At 47.8% G+C, this 19,392-nt stretch overlaps 1 protein-coding gene across 1 annotated transcript in view; it reads left to right on the top strand.

Moving 5' to 3' along the window:
* Nucleotides 1–17,554, top strand: part of LOC147693383 (protein NSUN7-like) — a 162,218-nt gene extending 144,664 nt beyond the window's left edge. The window contains exons 6-11 of the mRNA XM_086933716.1: nucleotides 3,905–4,118; nucleotides 6,189–6,332; nucleotides 11,900–12,001; nucleotides 12,842–12,962; nucleotides 13,853–13,979; nucleotides 16,274–17,554. Coding sequence (XP_086789842.1) covers nucleotides 3,905–4,118; nucleotides 6,189–6,332; nucleotides 11,900–12,001; nucleotides 12,842–12,962; nucleotides 13,853–13,979; nucleotides 16,274–17,395 — 1,830 coding nt within the window. The 3' untranslated portion in view covers nucleotides 17,396–17,554. The remainder of the gene's footprint in view (nucleotides 1–3,904; nucleotides 4,119–6,188; nucleotides 6,333–11,899; nucleotides 12,002–12,841; nucleotides 12,963–13,852; nucleotides 13,980–16,273) is intronic.
* The last annotated feature ends 1,838 nt before the right edge of the window (nucleotides 17,555–19,392 follow it).

The raw sequence follows: 19,392 nt of genomic DNA, 5'->3' as shown, positions 1-19,392 counted from the left end.
AGCGCGACATACGTGTCGAGGAGGTGATCACGGCGATATCTCGGCTCAAACTGGGCAAGGCCCCGGGACCGGATGGCTTCATCCCGCTGTTTTACAAAACCTTCTGTCAAGAACTGGCGCCTTTGCTGACTCGCCTCTTTAATTCCTTCGCAGACCCGGGAGCCATCCCCTCTGAATTTCTCCAGGCCACGGTCTCAGTGATCCCTAAGCCAGGCAAGGATAGGACTGCCTGCGGGTCCTATCGTCCCATTTCGCTGCTGAACACTGATTTGAAGGTGTTCACCAGTATCTTAGCTGCGCGCCTGGCGTTGCATCTCCCCGGCATGGTGGACTGGGACCAAGCGGGCTTCGTGCCCGGTAGGCAAACGGTAGATAATACGAAGAGGGTGGCACACATTCTTGAGAAGGCTTCCAGGATCCCTGGAGAGAGGATGCTCCTGTCCATAGACGCGGAAAAAGCTTTTGACAGGGTGCACTGGCCCTATCTTGAGAAGGTCCTATGCAAATTCGGGATAGGGGAGAAGTTCCGCCATCTGATTTTCAATTGCTACCGGTTCCCATCTGCGACGGTCCGAGTGAACGGCGGTAGCTCTCGACCCTTCCCCATTGAGTGGGGCACGAGACAGGGGTGCCCGCTCTCCCCTTTGCTCTTTGCCTTGTACATGGAGCCATTTGCACAGAGGGTCAGGCAGAACCCTGACATTGTCGGTGTCCAGATGGGTGGGTTTCGTCACGCGATTAGCCTGTACGCGGATGATGTAATTCTGACGCTGGATGACCCACGGAGATCGCTACCGGCCTGTGTGGAGGAACTGAACTTATTCGCTGACGTAGCGGGCTTCAAGGAGAACCTGGGCAAGTCAGCCGCCCTAGACATCTCGCTAACTGCTGCCACTAGAGTGGAACTGCAGAGGCTTTACCCTCTGAGCTGGTCCAAGGACCGGATCCCGTACTTGGGAATCCTGTTGGCGCCCTCCCTCCCGGAGATGGTCACGGCCAATTACGCAGCTCTGGGCACGAAAATCAGGGAGGAGCTGGGCCGGTGGGATAAAGGCACGCTATCGCTACTGGGTAGGGTGGCCGCAGTGAAGATGACCCTCCTGCCTCAGGTGCTTTACCTCTTTAGAGCATTACCGCTCCATCCTCCTGCGGGGTGGCTTGCGGAGATTCAGACTGCCATTGCGCGGTTCGTGTGGCAGGGTCGCAGGCCGAGGATCAAGAGGGGCATCGCTATGCTATCACCGGAATCCGGTGGGCTGGGGATACCGGACTTGCGGAAATATTTTCAGGCCGCTCAGCTCCGATATCTTGTGGAATGGAGCAGGTGGGAGTCTGATAAGCATTGGCTGTTCCAGGATCAGGCGGTGGCGGGTGGGACGCTGCAGGAAGTGCCATTCTTGAGGCGAGCCCATCGGCCCCCCAATCTTTACGCGTCTTTGGTAACGCGGGTCCCACTTCAGACGTGGGACTCGGTGGCTGCCAGATGCGGGCTAACTACCTTCCCCTCTCCCTTCACGCCGCTCATTAGCAATCCTGACTTCGGCCCGGGGATGGAACTGGGTGCCTATGAGCGTTGGCGAGTGGCCCGCTGCTGCACTCTGTACCACTTGTACTCCCCTGAGGGAGTTGTCTCCTTCCAGGACTTGAGGAGGGATTATGGACTCCCCGAAGCGGAACGAATGCGATACCTGCAGGTGCGCCACTGGGCGCTGCAACCTCAGGTGCGCGACGTAGCACACCGGGAAATCACGGAGTATGAGCGTTGGTTGATCACTCGCACGTCGGACGCCAAACTGATCTCAGACCTGTATAAAATGCTGCAGCCCCCCTCATTTCACATTCACAACCCCGGTCGGGACCGATGGGAGCGAGAGCTCGGGCGCGAGCTGAGTCATAAAGAGTGGGACCACATCTCCTACCGCGCGCGCCACTCGGCCTACCACACGGGTCTTACAGAGACCTTTACTAAAATCTCGACCTACTGGTACCGCACTCCGGAGAAACTGCACGAAATGGATAGGGCGATACCAGGGACGTGCTGGCGCAACTGTGGCAACACCGGTACACTAACACACATACTATGGGATTGTCCCCTGCTGGCTCCTTACTGGGATGAGGTCCTGAGCGAGGTGGATAAATGCTTTGGTATAGAACTGCCTAGATTCCCAGCCTATGTCCTGTTGGGGTTGCCGAATGGGTTGATGTATCCCCTTAGGTCTAAGAGGGGTAGGCAGATCGCAATTGCGCTGGGATCAGCAGTGCAGAATATTCTCACACACTGGCGCACTACAACACTTCCCTCTGTCGTTGGTTGGCTGCACAGATTATGGCACGTTCTTGGAATGGAGAAGATGTCCTTGGTGGCCCTGGGGGATACTGATACCTTTGAGGAATTGTGGGAGCCCTTTCACAGCCTGTTATGTTCCGAGTTTCGAGAGATCACCTGCCCTAGATATCTTCGGTTGTTGAGGCTGACGCCGCCGCCGAACCCGCCTACTTGACTGGGTGGGGTCGGTATTGTATAGTAGAGATTCATGGAGAGTTCACAGTAGTGGAGACTGTAGATGCTGGCACAGTACAGGGGGTGGGTCGGGGTATGGTAGTTGGGGGTCGGTATGGTTAGGTAGGTTTTTGGAGCGGGGTTGCTTCTCCTCCCTTCACCCCCCACCCCCCCTTTTATTTTTATTTTTATTTTCTTCCCTTCCCTCCCCCCCCCTTTTTTTTTTTTTCTCCCCTTTTCATTCGTCCTCCTTCTTGTCCCCTCCCTCCTGATTTTTTCTCCTCCCCCCATCCCGCCCCTCCCCTCCCTTTCTCCCCCCCCCCCCCTCCCCTCGTTGTCTGTCCGTGCCCACAGGTACGAAAGCTACGCTCCCGGATCGGATGGGGCTTCTTGCACACTTGTAATTGCATTGTTGTATTGGCTGTACGGTGCGCATTGATGCGCGGATCTTGTGGTTCACCTGTTCCTGCCCCCTTGTGTCCTACCCCACCCTGCTTCAATAAAATACTTTAAACCTAAAAAACATTCTAGAGATAAACTACCTGTTTGTAACAAGCCTACAAGTAATAGCGAAATGAGATCAACAAGTATGTCTAGGAGAACTCATTAAATTACACTCCTACCTGTTGTCACACTGGTGTAAGTGAATAATAGAGTAAATATACTAAATGGTTTATGTTTCCAATATTTTCTATTTATTGCTTTTGCTATAAATGTTTTAACACCACAAAGGAGCAAACTATAAGTAACGAGCAGTATTAAACAGAAAACATACATATATTTTAGAACAACACGTCCTCATTCTTAGTCCTCTATAGACAGTTCTGCAGCTGATTATGTGGTCACAGTGGCAATTCCTCATTTTAAGTCCTCTAGACACTGCTGCAAAGCCTCTACTCTGGTCCTATCGGAAAATCCTCACATTTTAAGTCCTCTAGACAGTGCTGCAGCTGTTTCGCTGGTCCTGCTGGTAATTCCCGATTCTTTGTCCTCTAAACAGTGCTGCTAGCTGCTTCTCTGGTCCTGTCAGTAACTCCCCAATTCTAAATCCTCTAAGCAGTGCTGCAGCTGCATTTTTGGTCCTGTTAGTAATTCCTCATTCTAAGTCCTCTAGACAAGGATGCTACCTGCTTCTCTGGTCTCATCGGTAATTTATCATTCTAAGTTTTCTACACAGTTCTGCTAGCTGCTTCTCTTGTCCCAGTGAGAATTCCTCATTCTAAGTTCCCCAGGTAGTGCTGTGTCTCTATTCATACATCAAGTACACTCTAACCAAAACACAGTGAGAAAAGACGTGGTCATTTACAATGCCAAAAGCTCTCACTCTGACAAATGCGAGACCTATTGCATTGCAAATGCTTGTTACTGTAACATGTGTCCATGTACCCTCTCTGTTATGTACAGGACAAGTCTCGGTGTGTCTTGGCACATTGTACCAGGACAATACTGAACCCAGCAGAGGATGTGCTCTTCACCACCGCTGGCTCCGGACTCACGCCTGTGCATGTGGCCACCCTGAGAGACGACGACAGTGGGAAAGTCCTGGCCTGTGCAGCCACAGAGAACGACTGCAGCATGGACCATCTGAGAAACCTTTGCAAGGACATGGGAGTGAGCAGTGAGTTACTTCACCACCGCCTTCTTTAGGGGACTACATAGAGAACTCAACCCACACAAGGCACAGGGTTGTGGGACTTGACCGACTCTGCTCTCAACCTTCATTAAGCAGAACCGAGTTGGGGGGGGGGGGGGGGGGGGGGGGGGTTGGAGGGGGGGGGGGATGTTGGTTGGTTGGTTGGTTGGTTGGCTGGTTGGTTGGCTGGTGTTGAACACATTTGAAGAACCTTCCCATGCTCCCCAGTAGAAGCACTCGGTGACATACCTGTGGTGGGCACCTATCAGGATGGGTCATGATATATTTCATGCAGTGCCAGTGCTTAATTTGAGCTGGCGGTTTCCAGTGCTTGCCAACGGCACTTAATAGTCAGCACAGACGCGTGTGACAGTCTGCAACAGGGTGGCACTGTCTGTTTAATTTAGAGATGACCACAACAGCTGTTTATTAATTCAATATACATTAACAATGACCGATACCTGCCGCCCAAGCCATTCGTCTAACTTTGGGGGCCTGGAATTGTCTTTACCAAACTTGTCAGAGTGTGATGGTAATTACCTGTGTTGCTACTGGTTTTGGCAGCACCTGCAGGGGCAATGGGTGCTGCAAGCTGTAGTGTCCTCCTGATGAGAGCTCTGGCACTTATTGCTTTACACATTAGCCACTGAGCAGTCGAACACTTAATACAGTATAGTGATCACCATGGCTACAAGTCCCCACACCGTGACTACCGATGCAGCTCTGTGGAGAATTCCTCCGATTCACAAGTCCTACACTTCGAGATGGCCCCTGACCAGAGTTCAAGTCTCAGTCTAGAGACTGGAGGCTATACTGAAATACACAGGCCCCCCAAAGATAAGACTGGGGCTCATCTGAAAGCAGTTTAAATACATGAATGTATCTATCTGCAGGCTATGCCTATTGGAAGGGATAGCCAGGGTGCTGAGGCGAAGGAGCCCAGGACTTCAGGAAGGAACCCAGGACTTCGCGAAGGGACCCAGGACTTTGCGAATGGAACCCAGGACTTTGCGAAGGAACCCAGGATTTCACGAAGGGACCCAGGACTTTGCGAAGGAACCCAGGACATATGGAAGGACCCCAGGACTTCGCGTTAGAACCCAGGACTTCGCGTTAGAACCCAGGACTTCACGAAAGAATCCAGGACACCGCCTTTCATGAAATACACAAAACTCCTTCTTCTCTTTCGCTCTAGATTCTACACACACCCATAAGTCTCTGCCCTTGAAGTAACAGTTGCATGCATCAGTTCTCTTTCTTGATGTGCTCCGGTGGTGGTGCTGTTTCAGCAACCCTTTGCCTTCTTAGTGAGTCACTACTCTGCTGCTCCAACCCTACAATCTACGTGCTGTGTTCAAGAATCCTCTGAGAATTTAGAACGGAGACCCTACAACCTCAACCTCTTCCTTTCTCCTATAAGAAGCTCTGCATATAATGGTGCCTGTTCCTTGACTCGTGAACTTTTCAGTTGGGAACATGTTAGGAAGTGGACGTCAGGTGATAGGTGGAAGACACATGGTTTCCAAATGTCACTTACCGGTCCAGGGAAGACCTGGCTTGGAAGTTTGGGCTGAACTATTCCCATGAGGCACAGGGTCAGACTTATTTGCATATGGCCATGTCTGAACTGGGTTGGCGGAGTGAGCTAAAGAATGATGATGGATTAAACCCAGATCAGTTGACTGGGGGTGAGTGCTTGCAATGTTCAACACTCCGTCTATCATCCCCTTTGGTTTTACTCTTCGTTAAGACTCACCCGCCATGATTCTTTGGGTCATCCATACATCTATATTTTGTCAGGTGTCAATGGAAGCTTCACCAGTTCCTCAAATCACTCTCCTTTTCATTTATGGATGAGTCTCTGTTTCCCATGGTTTGCCAAAGTAGAACATCTAGTCTCATTGATTTTGAATCTTAAACAGCGGAGAAGGTGTGACCATGTCAGGTCATTTAGAAACTGTTTACCGATGCACCTGCTCATTTTCTCCCTTAATCTGTGACTTAGGACACTTTTTAGCGGAAAACACATTTTGAAGTCAACTATTTTTTTTCTAGAAGTGACATTCATCCCTGCTAATTTCCTGGATTTGCAGCCAGCGGACCCCCGGCTTCAGCGAGTACGAGTGATTGCGTTGACAATGGTGGGCTCAGCTTCCGGTTTGGTTGATCCCACAGATTTTCTGCTCACTGAAGGCGAAGGTAGGTCCTCTTATAAGTTTAAGTGCAAGAAAGATTTCAGAGTAACATGTGCTCTTATTTGCTGATCATGCTAGCCTCCTTAGAGGTCCACACCTATCATTCCTTGTAACTGGCTGTCAGCAACATCCGAAAGAAAGACGTCAATGCCCCCCGAAGGACCTGGCTTTTGAGCATGTTACAGTAAGCCAATTGTGATATTTTCTCTAAAATAATTTCTCTCCCCTCATTACTCTGATTTGTGCTTTGCAAGCTCACAAAACTGCCCTGGTGTGATAACCTATTAAAACAAATTTCTATAGGATCAGAATCAGGTTTAAGACACATTGTTGATCAAAAGCGTGAAATACAATATAGAGTGAATAACTGCTTAGCAAAACCTGTAGCATTCCACTTCTTGACGTCATACTTTGCTTGTTTCAGTTTTAGGCATTGGTCTTCGAACATTTTACCAGCCAAGTCCACTTTTCTAGGCTGCTAACATCATACTATTTGCTCACATCTTTTTTGTGAATTGTTAAATCTCATGAGCACACAAAACCATTGTGGTAGTACCTAGGGGCAATTGCTCGATTACAACAAGCATTGGCAATGCCAACAGGTCTGGCTTTAAAGGAATGTTGTTTGGTAATGTGAAGTTTTACAAATAAATAGCATGGGAATATACACGTTATTTGTATGGAAGCAAAGAACTGCAGAATAATATTGGCATAGGTTAAAAAGTTAGATGACAGTAACACTGTCAAGCCAGACCCAAACATCGATGTAGGTTAATGACTGCTTTCGTCCCCACTGTGCTGTTGCTAGAGAAAGACAACATAATAAATTATCTAGTTACCTAAAACACTTTTACAGCATTACAAGGCCATGTCAGTGTCCCTGAACGTTCAACCTCAGCCAACTGGATAAATGAAAGGATCACATCTGTAGTAGAGAGAAAGCTTTTTTTTATGGAAGTACATAACATCTGCCCAATCAAAACATATACTCCTGGCTCCCAACATGTGGGCAGAGTCAAATTCCCTCTCTAGGGATGCTCACATAATTGTCTGGCGACAGCTGTGTTGTCTAGCCAGACCATAAAAAAAAGAAGCCAAAATCTGGCATTCTGTGGGGGTTTTGAAAGGATCATGTTTGCAGTGGAGCTTACTGCACAGAAACCAATTACAGTAGAAACCGAAGGGGCGTCGTTAATAACGCTACATTCACTGTTGATTTCGCAACCCTGTTGCACTTCAATTAAATGACCAAGTGCAGTGGCCCCAGACCGCAGTGATAAACATTAATTTGTGCCAGTAAGGCTGAGTAACCACGGATTCCTCCAGGGCTTCAAGGTCATGCCTGACAGTGGTGGTGGTGGTCATGCAGCTGTTTTTACTAAACTCCAGTCTCAAGCGGTACACAACAACAGTAATAAGTCAAACCATTTACATATATGCTTCTCTCAAAATGGTAGATGAGCTGTGGGTAGAAGCTGAGCTTAGAGAGATGTCTGTGTCGGGCTGAAGCGCCTGGAACCAGACTCCCTTAATGAGAAGGATATCATACAGAAAAAAGCAGGACAGTTTGATCTGGAAACGAGGTTAATTCAGCAGAAGAAGGAAAAGGGAGAAGGAGTAAGATTGGGCTCAGGCAGAGACTCAAAGGGTAACATAGAGAAAGGCAGAGTACTGGAGAAAGAAAGACTGGTCGTAGCAAAACAAATAGGGGCCTCTGACATCAAGGTGGGAGTTGGAAACAGCAAGCTATGCCCAAAGATGCTAGATTGCTCGGTCATTCCCAGTTACCTTCCAGATTAAATGTCACCAGGGAGATAGTGACCACCATCTGAAGTGAGGTGTGCGACCTTCAAGCGCGCTTGTACTATCCACGAAGTGAGTCTTTTTTGTTCCAATATCTTATAAAGCGAGTCTTAAGGCGAAGGTAATGGTTCTACTGCGTCACTTCTGCTCTAGGAGAAACTATGCCAAAGTCAGTGAGTGATGCTAAGACTGGGGTAAGACTGCACAACAACAGCTCTAATACAGACATTTGACCTTCTCCATCCCAGCACAGAGCCCACCTCATGAACTGCAAGAAGGAAAGAAGGAGGCGCCCTTCTAGGGGGACTGGATGAACGTGGCAGAAGGAAACCGGAATGGGCGATTGACCTGAATCGCCCAGGTACCTAGGTACCTAAACTGCTTGCTGAGTAACTTGAGAGAGGCGTCCACCAGGGTTCAGGTAGTATTTACCTGATCAGAAAGACAAAGGCTCTAAATGTCTATGGGGTTGTTTAGAGGGCAGGAGTCTCACTACTTCAATCTTAAGGGTGACACAACAGCTCAGCCAAAAGCCTGAAAAGAAGGATCATTCCATTGGCTCCTGCAGGACAAAGGCCCATGGGGAATATATCCTTTGGACAAGGACGAAAAGAAAAAAAAATAGCTACGATTTCCGTCACCAACCCAAAGACCAGTGAGTACTTTGTGGGAAGTGAGAGGCCACTGCAAGGAGGACTGTCAAGGGCCAGTGCTTCTAGCTTAGGGAGCATTCTCTTCAGTATTGAGCACTCCTGAGAGGGACCAAGCAGGAGGGTCTATAGGCATCTGGGAGAAAGACCCAGAAGTGCTGAAGCATTTGCACCCAAATACAATGTAATGGGTCCAAGATGCAACTGAATAATCCCTTCTATGAGAGACGCTGCTGCCCACCACTTGGTGAAGCAGGCATTTGCCAGCCCTGACAAACATATCCTGTCCTAAAGAGAAACAAGGCTATATGTCAAATGATAAAAAGATGGCCAGAATGGAAGTAGAGATAAAGGAAAGGATTTCCATTTCCAGTTTTCCTGGCTTATTTTTTGCCCTAGGGTTCACATCAGCTCTGCTCACTAGGGCACAGTTAGTCTAACAGCCTCTTAATTAGGCAGTAGTACCTCCTTTAAATGAGATGCCTGAACAGGACAACCTTATGCAGAAATTCACTGGTTCAGGCACCAGTGACTCCTGTTCCAGAAGAAGTGGAGGCAGAGAACCCTTAAGGGCATCACGTGTCCTTCCAGAGCGTGTTGCTTGGTGCATCCAAGGATGAGTTCTGCAAGTTTCATGCTGAGTATCCTATGCCAGTGGGACAAAATGAAAATGACAGAGGACCAGGTCTGTGAAGGAGTGACTAATCAGTTCAAGTTAGCTTTGAATAAGGTCTCTTTTTTAATTGTGCCCTCAGACCAAGTATCAGGCACTAGTAAGATGTTGCTGGTACTTCTATTGCACAGGTATTTCCTGATGCAGTTTGTGCATGAGGTAACTTGGGTTGAGCACCTAGGCATAAGGCAGAAGAAGATATGGTATCCCTCCTTTTCCACTGTCCCAGGATAGTCTGATTTAGGCGTGGCTGGCAGTGGCAAGTCAGAAGTCCAGACCAGGTCTCTACTGGTACCCTTACAAACTGGGGGAGAATCCCTTCAGTGGTGTGGACTAATGTTGATGTGCTCTTAAAACCTCAATAACGTCAGGCAGCAAGTAGATTCTTTTTGTGGATCAGGCCACAAGAAATAAAAAGGCTTTGTCCCTAAGCATCACTGCTGCACCTGTAGAAGTTGGACATTTCCTTGGATTCTTTTGAAGACTTGGAGTCCACAAAACAGTGTCCTGACTCCGAGACAAACATCCTTACAAGTACATGAAAACAAGGGTGGACGAGGTCAGGTTGACACAAAGCATTTCCACATTTTGCCAACCCAGACCAATGTGCTTTTGTAAATATTAGACAAGACACTGAAAATCACGAGGGGGCCCTGGAGAACTCTTTCAGGGGCAAGTGGGCCATTCTCCTACTATGCCTTTGCTTTGCCTATACCTTTGGTGAAGGAAGGCTGGGCAGCAACCCTGGGTCACCTACACATAATCCGGTGAACTGTCTGCTGGGCATCTGTGACAAGGCGCCTTAGCTTATGCATACAGTAGTTGATAACATTCATGGCATCCAACAACGCATGAAAGAGTGGTGGAGAAGTGTGGCTCACTGGTTAGAGCAGGCAGACCCTGAAGCAGAGGTCTGACCCGGGACCAGGGTTCAATTCCCGACGAGGCAGGGTCTTGAGCTTAAATGTCCACAGACTTGATAATTCTCGCTTCGGTGCCTGACCTAATCATGGGTTCACACTCTGCAACTCTGGGCATTAAGCTTGCTTAATCTCCACAACGGCCCCCCTGCGGCGGGATGCCTGGCTTTCACCCTGGGGATGCCCTGTAGGGGCTATCTCACAGGGAAAAGCCAGGACGGGTTCCCAAGGCAAGCGCGGAGATACCCCTTCGGGGGTCAATCAATCAATCAGGAGTTTGTTAAAGCGCGACTACTCACCCGTAAGGGTCTCAAGGCGCTAGGGGTGGGGGGCTGCAGGTTCCAATCCATCAAGGAGGGGGTCTGTCGAAGAGCCAGGTTTTGAGGTTTCTTGCGAAGATGGGGAGCGATGTGGTCTGTCTGAGGTGGAGCGGAAGGGCGTTCCATGCTTTGGCCGCGAGGAAGGAGAAGGAGCGGCCTCCCGATCTGGTCTTTCTGGTGCGAGGGACCACGGCGTAGGAAAGCTGGGCTGATCGTAGGGTCCTTTGGGGTGCGTGGAATTTGAGTCGGCTGTTCAGGTATGCTGGTCCGGTGCCGTGGAGGGCCTTGTGTGCGTGGGTGAGCATCTTAAAGGTGATTCTCGCCTCGACGGGGAGCCAGTGGAGTGTGCGCAGGTGCTGGGAGATGTGGCAGTGTTTTGGCAGGTTGAGGACCAGTCTTGCGATCGAGCGGGGTCGATTCAGGCGCTATATAAGAAACATAATAATAATAATAATAGGGCCAGAAGGCTTCTCTTCCTGCTACCAAGAGGGTTAACATGTCTGGATACTAAAGCCTGTTCTTCTTCTGGCCCTGGAGGACAAATGGTGTGCCCGGATTAAGTTGTGAGGTAGGTCTCAATTATTTAGGTGGCACAGGTGCAACCGGGGAACCCCATTGATTAGTCCATGTAAATCGGCTTCAACAAAACCCCAGAAAGGAGTATCCAATGTCATCACTTGAACTCGCAGAAGAGGGCGGGGACAATGAGCTCCTCCCTTGCTTATTGGGAGTAGACAGATGGCTCAGTTGAGGGAGTGAGTCACCTTAGGGCTCACAGCCAGAAAACCATTGCCCATAATATAGTAAGATGTTTCCGTTTTAGGTTTTGAACGTTTTACTTCCTGTAATAGATTGATTTTCTTTAGAAAGTTAAGAACTGCCTGAAGGTTGAAGTTAGCATGTGTTATTTAATCTGGATGTGTGACACTGTGAGTGTCAAACCTCAACCTCATTGAGGGAGCCTTGGCTGCCTGACCAGGTACACCGTAAGAGTCAAATGCTAATATGCAGTACTTGGCCATTTAGTTAGATTCAACAGTATTGAAATTTCAGGACACTAGTATAACAACATTGTTACTGTTACTACCCAGTGCCCCCTTAATGCTCTGGGACCCAAAGAAAAGGCATAATATTGAAATGTTTCTCAAAGCAAGCTATAGTTGTCTGAAATCTCCATGAAGGTTTATCTGCTCCTGTCTCCACAGACATCACATTGATGCAACATCTGGCCCATGGACCCGTGCCACCACAAATGGTGAAAGCGTTCGCTGACCTCCATCTAGAACTGGTGCTGCATGCCATGAAGTGTAAGTGGTGCATCAGTGTCACTCTGCAGTGGAGCATCTGGCTGCCAACCGGTTTATGCGATAATGCCCACATACACACAGCTTTTCATCTCAAACTCTATCCCTGGCACTGGTCTTTCCTTTTAGTCTATCGTTCAAGATCACGTTCACTTTTCCTCAATGACCCCTTGTTAATCTCCTTTGTTGCATGCGTTTATCCCATCGACACCACTTTTCCTTCTCTATGCCTTGCATTTTTTTTTCTCCAGTGCAAGAACTTTTCTGGTTTCTGGTCAACATTACCTTGATACCGTGAGAGCATTTACCGCTACAGGATCTACTATACGACACTGTACATGAAAAAACATACCATGCAACACGTTTGAAACTAGGGTGTCCCCTACCAGCGTGGATCCTACTACAGTACAGGACATGCTATACCAGAGCAAACAAAATCAATTCTTACACTCCATTTATAAGGCAATAAGTAGTCACTAAGCTCATATTTATGTCTAGATATTAAAAATCGCTAAACCAGCAAGTAATTTCTTAAAGTAGAAATTTCAACAAGCCTCCATGTGGCTTAGATACCCAGCAGATAATGACGCCTCAAAGTGGTTCAGGGTGATTAGCAAGCTTATTATAAGTTTTTTTCCTGGTACCAGTAAACAGTAGTGAAAGAGAAGGTATCAAGTCAAAGGAGCTAAATTAAATCTGGTACACGACGACAGGGAGGGCGATGTTGACCTGCTGTGAAATACTGGTACCACCTTTGTGTTGTTGCATCACCGCTGATCTCTCGATACCTGCCCTGATGCTTCATGATCACAATGTACATTTACCAGACTCCTTTCTCCCTAGTTCCCAATGTCCACTCCATCTTGTACAGCACCAGCTCCATGCACGAGGAAGAGAACGAAGCGATGCTCAGCCAGGCTCTGAAACTACAGCCCGAGAGGAACTCACCGGAGCTGGTTTACCGGTAGGTAGTGCTGTGGGCAGATGTGTGCAGAGAAACTGTAATTAAGCCAGGCGAGGGCAGAACATGAGCAGAAGTCTTCAGACAGGTGAGTGAAGATGTGAAAGAACCTATCTGGGAGCAAGCAGGGAAGGTATATCAGTACTGGAGCTGAGGAGTGCAGAAGAGACAGACACAAAACATCTGCACTCCACCCTAGAATTGAAAGATATGAGAGAGAGCGCAAACCAACATCTGGAGTATGGTACAGTGGGAGAGCCAGGGAGAAATGAAAGAGCTGCCTATAGCTCTTAACACGTGACATTGCCGATATTTCCCTACAGATGACGTGTTAGAGTAGGAGAACCGACTGGATGTCAGTTTGTGGCTCACTCAGCATTCCTCTCCCACTGCCACCCTGGTTATAGCCCTACTTGTTCCTACACTAGAGTAGATCTCTTACTGTGCCTAGGATGAGAATGTGTCTTGTGAAAGTTTGCGTTTGCAAACAAATTTGCAAGCGTGTGTTGCTGAGTATCCCGGCTAAAAAAAACATTAAAAAAAACCTCACTCCTCCAATCCCGCAAGTTGATTTCTTGTGTGTAATATTACACTTCTATAGCTTTGAATTGGCCAGATGTGTACATGAAACTCCCTTTCCAATATTATTTCACTAAAACATAAACCCACAGCATGTCCTGGTAAAGGTGCCGACCAATAAAAAAGCATCTTTATAATTAATGGCTATGGCAACTGCATTTCAGATTAACTGGGGCAAGAAGAAAAAGAGCAATGCCTCGTTTTTAGTGACCTAAGCATGCGAATGACCAGAGCAACAGATCTCATCATTCTTAACCCCTCTAAGAACGAGCTTTCTTTGCAGAGACGATATTTAAAGTGGTTACTGTTCGCAGGTTGACTCTTCCGCTGGCATCCAGGATCTCATCCTCCGAGCCCCTCGCCGCACCTGAAGATCCAGTACGAAGAGTGGAGCCGTCCACAGATGGCAATGGGTTCTTCTTGGCACAGCTCACACGGCAGGTGAGAACAGCCCCTCGCTTCCCACCCAGAAGTAGCACCACCCACTGTCTTGAACACGCCTTTATCCATCGGCATCTCTTAGCCCTTCGTTCACATTGCCCTTTATCTCTTATCCCTCCAGATCTGCATATCCCTTTCCTCCTTCTGTCCATTTCCTTTTGAGACTTTTCCTAACTGCATTAGTGAATCAATTGTTTGTGTGTGTCCCTGTGTGACTATCATGTACTTCAATCTTTTTACATTTGTATTCAACAAACTGAACTGGTTAGTTTTACAAGTCACAGACTCATAAACCAAGTCCCAAATAGAAGGACTAGTCATTTGCTCCCAGTGCAGCCGCAATTCCACACACCACTTCAGGTTTCCATTCTCTGTTGAGGAGATAATCTCCTTGCACCTCTGAAGATTCTTGGGACCCTCTTGTGGTCAGGCAGAAGTTCAGATCCCATCTCCCACGGTCCCTCTTTAACCTCTTCAGGTATCCCCAGCCCACTTCACAAGATCTTCCCTTAGAAGTCAATATCACCAGAGTGGCTTCCCCAACGTTTGTTTGTGGGTGACAAGAAGGCAGGAGGTCCCGTAGGGAACCAGCATATGATTGACATGTTTCTGCCCCCCAAAAAACCTTAATTAAGGCTGCCCTCCAATATAATAATCAATGTTTCAGGTTTTGTAGGTGGGAGCAGAGTGACTATGTTTAGCCTTTCCTTAAGGCATATGTCATGTGTGCCTTCTTTTATGGACAAAGCTATAGACAGGCTACTGTAGGGTGTCTTCTAAAGTCTCGCCTAAGACAGCGCATGCGCAGTCTCTTGTGAGAGACATTGTTTTCTTTCACCGCTGGCTCAGAGGCTGCCCATTGCTTTCAATTGGTTGGCTTCAGTGTCACTCATGGGCTTAAAGTTTTCCAAATTTCCCTCTCCACACGATTCTCCCATCATTGCTGCGTCCAGATCCATCCATCAGCAATAAATGAGAAAAAAAAAAAAGCAAAGGCCATGTCATTGCACTTAAAAAAATGTTTTACTTTTAGCCATGCTGCTGTACAACATGGCTAAAAACAACAACAAAGCCAATACTTTGCGAAAGTGTGACCTGTTGGCCTTGCCAATACTTGTTTGCAATCCTTTGTCTAGGCAGTGACAACGAAAACAATATACTTGTGCTTTAAACACTGCAGCTAAGTGGGAGAAAAACATTCACCAAAATAGATGTAGAAAAGAATGGACTTAAGATGCAAGTCAAAGATGTGCATGAAGGGGGACACTGAGATCTGTGTCTGTGCTAACAGGTTTTAGCCTGGAGCCACGTGCGATAAGGAAGCAGCACCAAGAACGCAACATCAGATTCTGCGTGTTCTCGAGTTTGGTACCGGCGCCTTAGTTCTTCATCACCTGAAACGGTTCTCTATTGTTTTCTGAACCCTACAGCAGTTTGTTGTCTCCTCACTATCCTCATCCCCCCACAACCATCTCCACCGAAGCACTCTTTAAATTTCTTTTTTGGAGTAGCTTGCGCTCCTTAAGAGATGGGCGTTATTCATTCTAAACACATGATGAGCTGGTGCAGTGGTACACTGGGTAAAATAAGCGTGTGCTGTGCTCAATGATACACAAAGCCCATCAGAAAAAAATAAAGATAAGCTGGGCGGGAGAGATCAAAGTCCTACTATTGTGTAAATTGCTCTATTTATTTTATTGCTACTGATGGCATAAGTGCAAATGGACAAGAAACAATAACAGAGAATAGGGGGTCTAAGGGAACATTTAGAGACCATGCTTGCATATATTCCCCAAACAAAGTATGCAAAATTACCTGAATTCTGCGGGTCTAATGAGTCTGACCAGACCCTCAAGCACACATGGACCTAGATAACTGTGATGCTACTCTCAGCAGAAAATCTTAAGAAACAGAAAATCCTAATGAGAGGACTGATTCCCATCACTGAAAAATTAAGTGAATTAAAAGGACAAGATTGGAAAAAATACAACCATGTAACTTATTTTCCAACCTTGCCCATTCAGACTCATGAGACCCATGGATATTCTGGTTATTTTGCATAAGTGCAAATGGAGACAGGTTGTGGGGTTTTGCCAGACCGTGCCTTTTATTTTGAAATTTAGATAACTTATGAAAGTTCAATGCAGTTTGTTGCACTGGGTGGCAACCTATTAAAACTTGCAAAAATCACTATATTCTACAAAAAACACCAGGTTAAAAGTATTTGATGACCTAAGATATTGTCATACAAAGGATGGCCAAGGTAATGAGTGATTTTTTTTTCTCTGTTGCAGGGAATCACAGTAAAGGGGATCTTGGCCAGAGCAATTAAGAAGGGCCTGTTGGACAAAGCAATGCTGTCTCTTTCAGACAAAGAAGAGGAGAATCTGACAGTCACCAAAAGAGGTCCACCCCGGTCAGTGGCCACCAAGCAAGGGCTGGTAGGAAGTCCAAAGACAACCTCACAACATCATGCAAAGAAAAAACAACCAAAGCAAAAGACGTCTAGGAAGAGGTTCGATAAGCAGGATGGCACGCAAGGAATTCTGAGAGTTAAAGACATTATCAACAGAAAGCCAGCTGACCCCACAGTGGAGGAAGGGGGCCTTGATGTATCTAGTTCAGATAACAAGGCTAGGCTCTGGCACCCAATGATTGACAATAGAAACAGAGTGCGAGAACTTACAAGCAGCACGAAGACTTCCAGGCTCCTCAACAGGGAGCAGTATGGAGAAGGTGAGAAAGAAAAATCTAGACATATTGATCAACAAAGATCTGCCATTGGCTTGGATCACCATCAAAGGAGTGCTGAAGATTACCTTAGGGTCCTGGAAGACAAACACACCAGAAGCCAGGTGTCTGAACTGATACCTCCACTCAGAATAATATACAAAGACTCTGGAGGACACAATGCAGATAGACTTCTGTCGATAGTAGGAGATAAGACGAATAATACAAATATTAGAGGACATCATCCAGCTTTAGAGGAAGGCCCTGTGCCCAAGACAAACAAGTTTATCACAGTACAGAGCAAACTAAACAATTTGGTCCCCAAGAAGGTGAAGGCCAATGTGTACCCTGCTGGGATCCAGGCTCTATGCTCCAGCACTGGAGGAATGCCAGGAAGGGACACTTTAACTCCTGTCCCCTTGCTGGCCAATTCCCAAGTCTTTCTGTCCGCCTCACTGACCTGTAGGTCGCACAGCGCTATAGTAGCGAGAGAAGGGGACTGGGAGGACATTAGGCCACTACTAAATAAAGGGGCCCAGAGTCTAAATATGCAGCGGTCATTGGGGCGATCTCAAGTCTTGTCCCTCTCCCAAGTTTACCTGCCTCCACCCAATCCAGAGTTTCTTGGTGTGGTAAATAAGCAAAGGAGGGCTTCAGTGAAGAAGAGCAGCCTTCTGCAGAGATGATGCACATCACCATGCACTCACTGAAGAAAAGCAGCCTTCCGCAGAGATGACGACCAACTCCATGACCTCACTGAGGAAAAGCAGCCTTCTGTGGAGAGAACGACCATCTCCGTGACCTTACTGAAGAAGAGCAGCCTTCAGCAGAGAGGACTACCATCTTCATGGCCTCACTGAAGAAAAGCAGCCTTCAGCAGAGATGACGACCATCTTCATGGCCTCAGTGAAGAAAAACAGCCTTCTGCGGAGATGACGACCATCTCCATGGCCTCACTGAAGAAAAGCAGCCTTCCGCAGAGATGACGACCATCTCCATGACCTCACTGAGGAAAAGCAGCCTTCAGCAGAGAGGACTACCATTTCCATGCAGTCACTGAAGAAAACCAGCCTTCTTCGTAGAGAACAACCATCTCCGTGACCTCACTGAAGAAAAGCAGCCTTCAGCAGAGAGGACTACCATCTCCATGTACTCACTGAAGAAAAGCAGCCTTCTGCAGAGATGACAACCATCTCCATGCACTCACTGAAGAAAAGCAGCCTTCTGCAGAGATGACGACCATCTCCGTGACCTCACTGAAGAAAAGCAGCCTTCTGTGGAGAGGACTACCATCTCCACAGCCTCACTGAAGAAAAGCAGCCTTCAGCAGAGATGCACAGCTCCATGGCCTCAGTGAAGAAAAACAGCCTTCTGGATAATTACGACCATCTCCGTGACCTTATTGAAGAAGAGCAGCCTTCTGTAGAGATGACGACCATCTCCATGTACTCACTGAAGAAAAGCAGCCTTCTGCAGAGATGACAACCATCTCCGTGACCTCACTGAAGAAAAGCAGCCTTCAGCAGAGAGGACTACCATCTCCACGGCCTCACTGAAGAAAAGCAGCCTTCAGCAGAGATGCACAGCTCCATGGCCTCAGTGAAGAAAAACAGCCTTCTGGAGAATTACGACCATCTCCATGACCTCACTGAGGAAAAGCAGCCTTCTGTGGAGAGAACGACCATCTCCCTGGCCTCAGTGAAGAAAAACAGCCTTCAGCAGAGAGAACGACCATCTCCCTGGCCTCAGTAAAGAAAAGCAGCCTTCGGCAGAGATGATGCACAGCTCCTTGGCCTCACTGAGAAAAAGCAGCCTTCTGCGGAGATAACGATAATCTCCACTGCCTCACTGAAGAAAAGCAGCCTTCAGCGGAGATGACTACCATCTCCGTGACCTCACTGAAGAAAAGCAGCCTTCTGCGGAGAGAACGACCATCTCTGTGACCTCACTGAAGAAAAGCAGCCTTCCACGGAGATGACGACCATCTCCGTGGCCTCACTGAAGAAAAGCAGCCTTCCGCGGAGATGACGACCATCTCCATGGCCTCACTGAAGAAAAGCAGACTTCCGCAGAGATGACGACCATCTCCATGACCTCACTGAGGAAAAGCAGCCTTCAGCAGAGAGGACTACCATTTCAATGCACTCACTGAAGAAAACCAGCCTTCTTCGTAGAGAACAACCATCTCCGTGACCTCACTGAAGAAAAGCAGCCTTCAGCAGAGAGGACTACCATCTTCATGGCCTCACTGAAGAAAAGCAGCCTTCAGCAGAGATGACGACCATCTTCATGGCCTCAGTGAAGAAAAACAGCCTTCTGCGGAGATGACGACCATCTCCGTGGCCTCACTGAAGAAAAGCAGCCTTCCGCAGAGATGACGACCATCTCCATGACCTCACTGAGGAAAAGCAGCCTTCAGCAGAGAGGACTACCATTTCCATGCAGTCACTGAAGAAAACCAGCCTTCTTCGTAGAGAACAACCATCTCCGTGACCTCACTGAAGAAAAGCAGCCTTCAGCAGAGAGGACTACCATCTTCATGGCCTCACTGAAGAAAAGCAGCCTTCAGCAGAGATGACGACCATCTTCATGGCCTCAGTGAAGAAAAACAGCCTTCTGCGGAGATGACGACTATCTCCCTGGCCGCACAGAAGAAAAGCAGCCTTCAGTAGAGATGACAACC

This window comes from Lissotriton vulgaris, chromosome 8, assembly GCF_964263255.1.
Source record: "Lissotriton vulgaris chromosome 8, aLisVul1.2, whole genome shotgun sequence".
NCBI lineage: Eukaryota > Metazoa > Chordata > Amphibia > Caudata > Salamandridae > Lissotriton > Lissotriton vulgaris.
This window is presented reverse-complemented; position numbering and strand designations above follow the sequence as displayed.